Source organism: Bacillus rossius, chromosome 10 (genome assembly GCF_032445375.1).
Source record: "Bacillus rossius redtenbacheri isolate Brsri chromosome 10, Brsri_v3, whole genome shotgun sequence".
Lineage (NCBI taxonomy): Eukaryota > Metazoa > Arthropoda > Insecta > Phasmatodea > Bacillidae > Bacillus > Bacillus rossius.
In genome coordinates, this window is record NC_086337.1 from 7,151,702 (window position 1) to 7,164,082 (window position 12,381).

A 12,381-nucleotide genomic window follows, 5' to 3' on the forward strand; every position below is an offset into this window, starting at 1 on the left:
ACTGAAAAAACAATACAGAATCGAGTATCGAAAGTGTGGTATCGTCCCACCTCTAGATCAAATTAACTTCACTTACTGCTACTACAGAACGTCGGTGATGCGAACTCACAAGATTTTACCCATCCAAAAAGAGACCAGTATATACAATGTATTAGTGTATATATGTGTATACATGTACACAAGCCACTGTGATTCTCCAGTCTGGCGCAACACGTCACTAGCATGTCGGTGACGCGAACCTATAAGTTTTGTCCCTACCAAAAATCGCTCAACGCGGCTAAAGAAGTTTTCACTTCAAAAATAGAGCTTACTAATCCAAGCCAATGACGTCAATCTAATTTAGGTTCTTATTCAGATAAAAGAATACATAGATTCACCAAGAGATAAATATTGTTATACAGTAAATTCCCTTTATTAAGTACTTGAGGGGACCAGAATATTACACACTACTTAATGGAGGTGTACTTTATATTGGGTTCATCCAGAAGAAATGTTACAATTTGTTACTTCGCGCCAATTTCAACAATGTGATGGCTTTTTTATTGTAGGCCTAATTACATTATTATTATTATTATTATTATTATTATTATTATTTCTAGTAGTGAACTAATGACTTAAAATATAAAAAAAGTTAAATTTCAAGACTAAACAGCACAATTAAAAAAAAATTTAAATCCTGCATGACCATTTGTTACAGTACCTACAGTTTTTTCATATAGTCAAGTATGTTTGTTTGAACTTTCCTTTGAGAAATGTCTTTCATAACTTTGCAATGCTGATATCCACACGATTTTGGGTACTCATAACTTCTACGGTTAGGCCTACCTACATATGCTGCCGTAATACACTAAATATAAAAAATATAAACTAGTTATCCACGTCGTCACGTCGCGATAAACAAGTTTCACGAAACGTCACAAAATGTTCACTAGCGTCGGAAACTGTGTGCCACTAGATCTGTTAAATAAATGTTGTATACGTATTACATTTGTGTCCGATTGCGAAAGATGTCAATCTGAAATGATGTTTACAAATAAATTATAGGTTAGGTCATCGTAACAGAAAACAAACGGTAACAATAAACGCATTAGTAGTCGTTGGCCATTGTATAACCCATGTTTTATGTACCTAGCCAGATATGGTCGCCATCGGCCAATATCCACTGTTACAAATTCAAACGCGAAAATACGCATTTTGTAGGATAAATATTATAATCGAATCGTTTTTTTCATTGAAAAAGATAAGCGTTTTTTATTTATAACTCTTGATTATTCCGCATAAATGTTATTTTGCTACACCAATCACACAAAAAACTGACATTTTTTTTATACGAATGAAATTTCTATCCGCATGGTTACCAGCACTGCAACTGCCATTTTACTCAACGAAATAAAGGAAACATCTGTAAACAATTTCCACAAGACCTGTCGTTAAACAAAGCTATAGAATTGTGAATGAAATGAGAAAATGTTTAATATTTTGTGTATGAATATAGGCAAAACGATACGTATTAACGACAAATTACAGTCCAGGGTATGAAAAAAATACGTTATATATTTAGCATGCCTATTAATTTGCATGGCGTTTCAAGGGACCGGCGGCTTTATACGTTATACTGGAATGTACGTTAACAAGAGGGACGTACTAGGGAGAATTTGCTGTATTTCCAAAACAAAAAATTAGTAAATATATTCTCGACAATACTGAACTTAGATTTCCCCAGTCCCAAAATTGTTTCAACATTGTGTACACTCAACAAAAATAATGATACTCTTATTTGAATAACATCAAATTATTAACACGTGAAAAAAAATTTGTCAAGTAATACCGAGGGCAGTGGTCTGCACGGAGATCTCTAGGTACTGTGTACCATGTTTTATCGCATAATCGTCACACATTTTATACTGAAATCATATTTGAAAAGTAAGGGTGCAACATTTATGCGGAAAAAAAAATTTTTGTTTGTAAAGTTATTCATAAATAATATAAAAGATAAAACCAATTCATGGAACGAACGTTTATTTAAAAGTGGAGTATACAAGAGCATGCCAAAAAATTTAAATTAATAAGTGATGCAACAAAAACCTCTCTTCAACTTTAAATAGAAAAACAAAATGCGAATGCGAATGCGAGCATGAACTAACGCATAACTAGAGCCACGATTATATGGTAATGCGCGATAAAACGAAATAACACCGAAAACCGCTTGAAAACACGAAATAAAACGAAATTGTGCGAAATCCGCGATATGTCACGAAAGTTTGTCTATCCTGATTATTTACTTTTTTTTTTCCATTCTGTAAGGACAATTCACTATCTTCAGCACAATCAAATATTTCTTACAGTAACTAGCAGCCATATATATTACAGTCAAACCTCTATCTATCGAACTCGCATGTATCGATTGTCCGTGTTTATCGTATACTTTCTACGGTCCCGGCAAAATTGCCATACAACTAAGGTTAAAAAAGTCCGCTTGTACCGATGTTCGAATTATCGTTTTGTCCGCATTGATCGTACAAAATATGTGGTCCCATCACTATAAATTATAATAGATGATCGTTTAACCATAAAGATTTTGCAGAAATAATCATATCTTGGAAAGAAACCGTTATAAAAACAGTAACGATAGTATACAGTAGTAAAAATCACCTTAAATCTGCAGCCAAGTAATGGAGCACGTAAATATGAAGAAAAGACAAATGAACAACAACCTGCGAAGAATTATGGATGATGTACCATAACTACAGTACAAACCCAATTGTTATCCTAAGATAATTACTAGTGTTGGGCCGATTCCTAAAATATACCGATTCCGATTCCATTTTCGATTCTTAAATTAAAGAGTCGATTCCTCAAATCCGATTCCGATTCCTTAACTTTTATCTGACAATGTTCAACAGAGTAATATACTCAGAAAAAAAAGGTTGTTTATGATTTTAAAAATGTAATTGTGTTGTGTTTTATTTTCTGTGCAGAAATTAACATTATATACAGCTTATATAATGTTAAAAAGTATATTCATTACCATAAAGTTACGCTACCTTGAATTTCGAGCACAATTTGGCCTTTTAACCTTGCATATAGTTAGACGAAACACGTGTTCAAACACTGCCAATAACCAAAAATGTCTTATGACATAAATTGTAAATAATGTTATAACTTAACCAACTTTAGATACCTTACATTAATTAATTGTAAAAAAAAAGAGGTTTGTACAGTTAGGTTAAGAATTTTATTTTCAAGCACAAGTAAATAATGATCCAAATAAAATGACAATATAACCTCGTTTATACATATTTCAAGGGACCAGGGCGAAAAAAATTAAAAGAGGGAAATGTAAAAATAAAATTTTATAATCTCATTATGATGGAAATGACAAGAAAAAAATATGCACCACACTAAAATAAAATGTCAGAGATGCTTACGTTTTAATATATTACCTAGAACTTAATTATCTCACTTGGTGAAAATAATAAATCCATCCAGTCATGCAGTTCTTCACAACCGTAAAGAGAAAATAAATTTTCGGTTCTTGAGTAAGAAAGTTCTGAGCATGTTTTAGCATCTCAAAATTTCCACATTTTATGGTGAGATTTTCTTACACAAAATATTTAAACTCTTCAAATAATTGCGTGTTAACATTTAATTCATTTCAGAAATTTATCGGAAACAATTCTGTTCGACTAACACAACTACTTTCAAAAGATTGTTTATGTTTGGTAATAAAAATATACGAACGTTTCAGCAGCAATGTTTGGAAATTCAGATTAGCCAACTGCCTTTCCAAAATATATCTAACGTAAAACGAGCATCGCTGAACACGCACAAGAACGCCGATTTACAGCAATTTGGTTATGTTGCTTTTAAACTTATTTTAATATGGCCGCCACTGTAATCCACTGTGAATTTGGGTAAAATCTCATTCAAAAATTATTTCATTTTAATTCTTTAAAGTTTTAAGTGCAGAGATGTGAAACATCTTAATTTTCACGTTCACGTCACTAAAGATTTGGTTCATGGCCGTATGGTTTACCATGGCAGGTAGCACAAACAAAAAAAAATTAGGTTGTTTACAATGGCAAATGTAGCTGCCATGATCAAATAGTTAACGTTTACATTATTTTACTTGCTGTTTACATTTACATTATTTTCTTTTAACATTTATGGTTTTGTCTAATTATTTTTGAAGGTTTACTATTAAATGCAGTGCTGCTGCAACGTAATTTCCGAAAAATGCTTTTGCTTAAAGCGGGAAAGTTGATACTGCATTTGTTCTGTAGGAAAAATGGCGGTGCAAGTAAATAAATATGTTAATCACCGTAATTCATAAATCAGTAACGTAAAAAAAGATTGTATTATGTAGTTTAAAAATTATATTTGCACGCATTTTAATATTTTCTTACGTTGCGTAGGAGATTTATTTTGCAAACTTAAAAACAATGCAGGAATTGGTCATGGTCGATTCCAAAACCATTGTATTCTGAATCCCACGATTATACTGGAATCGGTGGAACCGACCGATTCCGGAATCGGAATCGACCCATCACTAATAATTACCATAAAAAGAACTAAAGATTCTTTGTCGATACCATAATTACTGTAGAAGCACGATAGCTACCACATTTGCACTACAGTTACCGTAACAACCGAGATGTATATTTACCGTGACGGTAATGTATTAGGTTTGTTTGACTCGAGGTCTCTTTTTGACCTGTCAACTCTCGGGGCGCCCTTTTCCGGAAGCAGTATGGCGGATGGTCGTTTTACTCGCGGGGGCAAGTTGCTCTCAGGTCACTCAGGTCATGCTCTCGATGCTCCTCCTCTCGAGGAAGAGTTGCGAGGGCAAGTCGTCTGCTGGTTGTTTTGGCGCGACTTTGACGATGGAGTCAATATGTTATCAAGCTATATTTGGTGATGACGGTAATATTTTAATAGATGACGACATTGAAGCGGAAAAACATTACAATATAACTTATTCGGCGTCCTTTATTTAACAATCAAAAGATTTGCAATAGTTTCCTAGTACAGGTTAGCTTATGCATACCACAGGCGGTTTAAAGTCAAAAAGCAATAATTATATATTTTTTTTTACCTTTATCAAGCTCTCTCATAATTTGTAGTCCAATATATGGTAAATCAATAGCTACTTCATCTGCTGATGAATCTTCCATTTCCAAACAAATTTCTCACAATGTCTGCTATATTTTTCGCCATCATTGTTTTACAACAAATCACGTTTTCTTCGTGTATTAAAAGTTACCGACTCTTTTTGCCCTCAGGTCAACTTGCTCCCAACTCTTTCAACTCCCAAGGAGCACGAGAGACCTCGAGTCAAACAAACCTTTTTATTTATGACATTAAAATTAAAGAACATTATTGAAAAAAAGGATGTTAAATTTTTATATGTACGTTTGGCACATGTTGCGAAGAAATAATGCGATCTGAAAGAATGCAGTACTACTACGAAAAGTGAAATGGGTAATCGTGGATTTTTAGGTTATGGCAGTCTCTCTCGTTTTTCAGTAATATCGGCCGAAAATTAACAAGCGTATCGGAAGTCGGCAGAAATGCTGATTCAACTAAATATTGGCAAAATCGGCTTCTTCAGTACAGCTCTACATTTTATGACATGAGTAAACATATTTCAGACTTCAGGATATTGAAAAAGACTTTAATTTCCATGTAGATTTATTGTGCGTATGTTTTTTTTTTTTGCAAGTGTAAATTGAATTAAGTAAAATACTTCCATTTTTATTTATTTTTCAACTGATTAACTTTAATGATAAGTAACTGATATATTTCTGACACTAATTTTGAGGTTGTAATATTTTTAAAAAATTCTTAGAGTGAAGTCCACATCTATTGAATGTCCGCATCTACTGAATTTTTTTGTTGGTCCCCTGAAAAACGATAGATAGAGGTTTGACTGTATATGCGACGGTGATTCATTATAGATTTTAAAATGAAGTCTCGGAATTAACGTAATATTTTCTTTAAACTGTAATCTTGTGTACCATAATAATTTAAGATGTTGATAACTATGATACAATGGCCGCCGTTCACTTTCTGTAAATACAAAAATAACAAACGTCCAAAATATGTTTTTCTAAGATTACGTTTTTAATCATTAAAATATTACACACTAAAGCGCATTGCTTTTACTGTTTATTTAAAATAAAGTACGTAGGGTACGAAAATAAAATTAACCCTGCTTAACGTAACGATTGTAAATAATAAATAGTACATGATGAATGATATAGGAGAGAAGATACAAGGGCATATTAGGCTTTTTGCAGACGACTGCGTGGTTTACATGGATGCGGAGAGAAATGGGTTACAGGAGGATCTGGAAAGGCTGGAAGAATGGGTGGAAAATAATGGTATGAAAATAAATGTGGGAAAGACGAAAGTGGTCAGGTTTACCAGGAAGAGGAAGATTGTCAGGAGGGAATATCGCTGGAGGGGAGACGTGATAAGTGAGGCCGACAGCTATAAATATCTAGGTGTGGTGCTGCAGGGTAACCTGGGGTGGGGGGAGCATGTAGACAAGGTAGTGAAGAAGAGCAGACAGGCCCTGGGCATGCTGGGACGAGTGCTCAGGGGGGGAAGCAGCAGCATACGTGACAAGGCCTATAAAACTATGGTCCGCCCCATGCTGGAGTATGCCGCAGCAGTGTGGGACCCATACACGGCAGTTCTTGAGAGGGAGCTGGAGGGGGTGCAGAGGAGAGCAGCTAGATGGGTGAAGGGCAAGTAGAGGAGAACGGACAGAGAAGGGAAGGGGGAGTGCAGTACCACAGAGATGATGATAGGAATGAGATGGGAGAGCTTAAAGGATAGAAGACAGAAGGAGAGATTGGTCAAGATGTACCAGGTGCTGAGTGGAGTGGGAGGGTGGGGAGAGATGGGGGGCAAAGTCAAAATGGGAATGCCTAGAAGTAGGAAGGAAAATACTAGGAAGGTTTTCAAAGAGAGGAGGAGAACAGAAAGGGGAAAAAATGTGATGGTCGTGAGGACAGTAGGGGAATGGAATAGGCTGGAGGAGGAGTGTGTGGCGGCTGGGAGTGTGGACCAGTTCAGAAGGAGAGTGAGGGGGAAGTAGGGAGAATGCTTGCCACCGGGCACTTTGTACCCAATTGCAGCTATATTAAATAATGTTTATGTCGGTATTAATTTTCACGTGCGTATGTTGGTATTCGGTATGCGTTTGTATTCGCATCTATTCTCCATTGTTTTGATCTTTCCAGCACGGCAAGTGTTTGCGTATTGAGAGGTTAAATTCTTCCTATGTGATTAAAAAATTTTTGATAATGCCTAAAACGAAGGTTTCTGCCAGTGACCGATCGAAATAATTTTCCAGCGAAGGATTTTGCATCAGTGATAAAATTTTAATGTGCAAATTCTGTAACTGCAGGCTAGACTACGAGAGACGCGATACGCTTGTGAAACATGTCGCGAGTGAGAAACATAAGCGTTTGAGGCAAAACTCATCTGTTATACGACATCCTTGTCTAAGAGTCTTTATTGCCATTAATTTGCTGTTCAACCCAAGAAATGTGAGTAGGGTTAGCATAGAAGATGCAAACCTACAGAAGTCTGCACAACTTGCCTTCTGTTTCCCATCTTCCCATTGATACATTCATACATGGCTATGTTGCTTTCAAAAAAATAATTGAGGATGCACTTTCATTGCCAGAAACAAGCCAAATTGATGTTGCAAAGGTACTTTGCTCCCTTAAAGGGGAAAACAGTGAATTTGTTCAAGCCAGTTTAAGGGCAATCTGGTTCCCAACATCAAATGTTGATGCAGAACGCTCATTTTCCAGGTACTCACTGGTAGTTAGTGACAGAAGACAACGTCTCACTCCAGAAAATGCGGAATATTTAACTATGATAGCATTTCAATAAAACCGTCTTAATAGTAACTTTGGAAGTGCTTAATTGTGTAATGTTGTAGTGTATGTGATTGTAATTAAGTCGTGAAATTTTTAGTAGTTATTTAAAAGTTTGAATTTATGAATTTGCAAATGAACTTAATTATCTATGAATTTGCAAATGAACTTAATTGTAATTAGATCATGAGGTTTTAGTGTTTATTAATATTTATTTTAATAAATTTGCAAGTCGTACAGAAAAGCAAGAAAATTTTGCCGTGGGTATTTTGAGCAAAAAATAAAACCATATAACACCGAAATCTTTATTTCTTTACACCGAAATTTGTCTTAAAATAACACCACAAAATCTTGACTCTACGCATAACTATCATTGTATTTCCGTTAATTAAATAAGTAAAAGAGTAAATTACCGAATAAATATTAGATTTATACTTTAAAACGCATCGTTGAATACGGAAAAGATACCTACACAAAGCGCTCGGAATCTAATAGCGGTACCAAAAACGTCATGCGACGTTAACGCGAGAAGTTTTTATATCCAAATTTGGACACCCTAAAATCTAGGTGCGAGGGTATGCGGACCAGTACCCAGGTATGTGTAGAGGTAGCCCAGCACCCGGGCTGGCTGCACCTCGATGGGGGCCACCTCGTCAATGGTCTGCACGGAGATGTCCAGTTGCTGTAGCTTCTCCTTGATAGCCTCGTCCTCGGCCAGTATCACCACCTGCACCACCACATCTGGCTTCTTCTCTGCGCACAGCCGCCGGTTCAGTGGGTCCAGCTCGCCGACGGCCAGGAAGCCCTGCCACCACACCACACCACACCTTCACCCATTTGCTTCTACGGTTACATATTGTTCAACATTATTTCACTCACTCAAGTAAATTGCATTTAATTTTTGGTGAAAAATTAAAAATAAAATTATACTTATTGTTCATTTCCTAGGTCTATAATTAATGAATAACAATGATGATGATTATGAGTATGATTGTGATGATTAGGAGGATGATTTTGTTTATGATGGTTACAATTATATTGATGATGATTATGAATGTGATGATTATGATTTTGAGGATGATAATGATAGGCGCTCGTGACGGTAGGCTGTGTATTCACTTGCTCTCGGCTGCTTCTCATGTGCAACAGTATCTAATTGGTTTTGGCATGAAGGGCTATCTAATGCCTCTGCTTGGGTTATAAGAAACTCTTGGCAAACAATGTTTTATAAAATGTGCTGGCTTTAGAGGCACGCATCTTCATTAACAGTGTGCAATCCGACTAGGGGTAGTTAAGAGTGAATCCCATACGTGTGAATATTGCAGCCAAGAAACGAACATTTAAATTTTTCTTCGCCATAACGGGATAAAAACTCACCAGAGAAAGATAACTTGAAGATGGCTCAATATAAAATATATTGGCAAGTTGGTGTCACCATTACGGAGCCATCCAATGATATTGCATCTTCTCAGCAAGCAAACACGACTCAGCAGACAGTAAGGAGAGCGGAAGACTCTAAGGACAGAGACAAGAGGGGAGTGGGGTAATGATCAGTGTTGCTACTAAACATAGCAACATGTGCAGGGGGGAGGAGCAGGGCAATGATCAGTGTTGCTAAACATAGCCACAGGTTGTTGGACCTCATGAAAAGGAGTCGCCACAGGTAATCACGTGGCGGTGTTATTCTCATCTGCTAGTTATGTCACAGTTGGGTCATTAGGTTGAAGCTATTTGTCGCGGATGGGTGGAAAGCTGGTATTTTATGAACAATAAAAAGCTTGCCAGGTTGCTCTGGCTTGAACAGAGGGACGCAAGAATATCTGAGTTGGCAGGAAGATACCTTAGCTCCTGAGCTACCAAGATAAAGTTGGGATATAATGAAAAATATAAGGAATAAATGGTTTAAAATTTGGTCTTATGGTATGTATGGTAGGTGGCACCATATTTAAATTTCAAACACTAGAGGGTGCCATCTTTAAACCAGCTCCGGCTTGCAGAGGGCGCCACAGTCGGATAATGACCAGGTTGTCTGATAGAAAGTGCCGCATTTCAAAAAAATTAGTTTAAGTAAAGTAGCAGCTGTGCCAGTCTAAAGCACTAATTGGTGGTGCCACTTTTCAAATACTAAGGGGCCAAAATTTTAATTAATAAAAGAAGGCAACTGCTAAAGGGTGCCAAACTTAAATTTTGTGTTAAGTATCTTGGGAGGCATTACATTAACTGCAGAAAATGCAAAAGGAAATCTCCATCCCCCACAATCTGAGATGGAGAGGCATAGTGTGCCTTAGAATATGTTCCTTTACGTACATTAGATCCACGTACCATAATTTTTCATGTTATAGAAATCTAGTTACTGTGGTACATATAAGCATAATGCTAAATAAATGTACATATGTACATACTTTGCTTATTAAATACTAAGAAATTTTTTATTTATAAAAAGGTGTAATGATATTAAAGGATACTTTACTGTATTAGGTCTTTTGTTACACATTTTAGCTAAAAAAAATATTAAGCGCTTTATAGTGGTCAATAAGCTAAATATTAATCTCATAAAATAATATGTATAGAGCAAAAGGCAGGGTCGTCGAAAGAAGAATTAAAAATTGCACCCGGTGCCTCAGAACCACCGTTAAAAAGGTAAATAACTGGACTAAAAAATTTGATATCCATCAACAGTAGAATTTTTTATTATATATATAATAAGCAAAAAAATTTTTATCAATGTTACACATTTGATTAAACAGTGGTGGATAGTAGGAATACTTGGCAGCACAGGCAGCAGTGCTTGTTGAAGGAACTACCTTCTGCAGCAACTTTCCGAGCATGTATAGGGACTGTAAACCTGCAGCCGCTAGCTGACGATAAGGAGTGATAAACTGCAGCAGCTTGCCGAGGATGTAGAGGGACTGACCTCCTGCAGCAGCTTGCCGAGGATGTAGAGGGACTGACCTCCTGCAGCAGCTTGCCGAGGATGTAGAGGGACTGACCTCCTGCAGCAGCTTGCCGAGGATGTAGAGGGACTGACCTCCTGCAGCAGCTTGCCGAGGATGTAGAGGGACTGACCTCCTGCAGCAGCTTGCCGAGGATGTAGAGGGACTGACCTCCTGCAGCAGCTTGCCGAGGATGTAGAGGGACTGACCTCCTGCAGCAGCTTGCCGAGGATGTAGAGGGACTGACCTCCTGCAGCAGCTTGCCGAGGATGTAGAGGGACTGACCTCCTGCAGCAGCTTGCCGAGGATGTAGAGGGACTGACCTCCTGCAGCAGCTTGCCGAGGATGTAGAGGGACTGACCCCCTGCAGCAGCTTGCCGAGGATGTAGAGGGACTGACCTCCTGCAGCAGCTTGCCGAGGATGTAGAGGGACTGACCTCCTGCAGCAGCTTGCCGAGGATGTAGAGGGACTGACCTCCTGCAGCAGCTTGCCGAGGATGTAGAGGGACTGACCTCCTGCAGCAGCTTGCCGAGGATGTAGAGGGACTGACCTCCTGCAGCAGCTTGCCGAGGATGTAGAGGGACTGACCTCCTGCAGCAGCTTGCCGAGGATGTAGAGGGACTGACCTCCTGCAGCAGCTTGCCGAGGATGTAGAGGGACTGACCTCCTGCAGCAGCTTGCCGAGGATGTAGAGGGACTGCGCCCAGAGGAAGGGACACCGCCCCACTGCCACCCGCTCCTGGCTGCCTGGCTTCTGGTACTCCTCTGCGACTCGGTCTGCCGGCACTGCGTACAACTCTGGCACCAGCCGTGCCCCGTCCTCCAACACAACTAGTATCTGTAGCATCAATAAAACAAACGCTCAAGTTTTTTACATAAAAACCTTTTACCTAGATACACAGTTTTATGTATTAATAGGCATGGTGAAATACTAAACATAGTTTATTTAATAATGTGCACAGTCAACTTTAGAACAGCTTAAGTTAAAATAAGAAATAATATACTCTTTTTAATTTTTTTAACAAGTCAAAAACCAAAAGGGATTGAAATGATTTTAAAAATATAATTTCAAATAGACTAATTTTCTTTTTCTTATAATTCTAAAAATGTCCTTAACTTTCAACCTTACAAATTTTTTACAAATATCTTGATTATTAGATTTTTAAGATGAAGTACTGACTAATTTTTGTATTTCGGGCTGGAATTTATGAATGTGGAAACAATGATAAGCCTGACTTTTCAACTGTCTTGATGCAGCCATCTTCAAGAGCATTTAATCTTGTCTCAATCCACAGTCAGTTAGTTGTTAATTTTATTAAGAACATAATGCAGCCAATTACATGTGGTTGTCCCAGGACATAACTCAAATTTATTTATAAACATATTTAACTGTGTGTCACTTTTAAGTAATTTATAGCACTTTATTATTTTAATTTTTTTATTTAAGTTATTATTGTACATTTATTTAAGGAAATTTTTTTTTAACATATTTACACAGTTTTCGCTAGCCTTTTTTGCTTGGCATCTTCAGCACTTAAAATAAGGCAATAAA

At 37.3% G+C, this 12,381-nt stretch overlaps 1 protein-coding gene across 1 annotated transcript in view; it reads right to left on the reverse strand.

Annotated features, from left to right (window-relative positions):
- Positions 1 to 12,381, reverse strand: part of LOC134535751 (probable phosphorylase b kinase regulatory subunit alpha) — a 582,726-nt gene that overhangs the window by 387,818 nt on the left and 182,527 nt on the right. Inside the window, exons 8-9 of the mRNA XM_063374982.1 lie at positions 11,494 to 11,667; positions 8,487 to 8,700 (exon numbers count right to left, since the gene is read on the reverse strand). Coding sequence (XP_063231052.1) covers positions 8,487 to 8,700; positions 11,494 to 11,667 — 388 coding nt within the window. The remainder of the gene's footprint in view (positions 1 to 8,486; positions 8,701 to 11,493; positions 11,668 to 12,381) is intronic.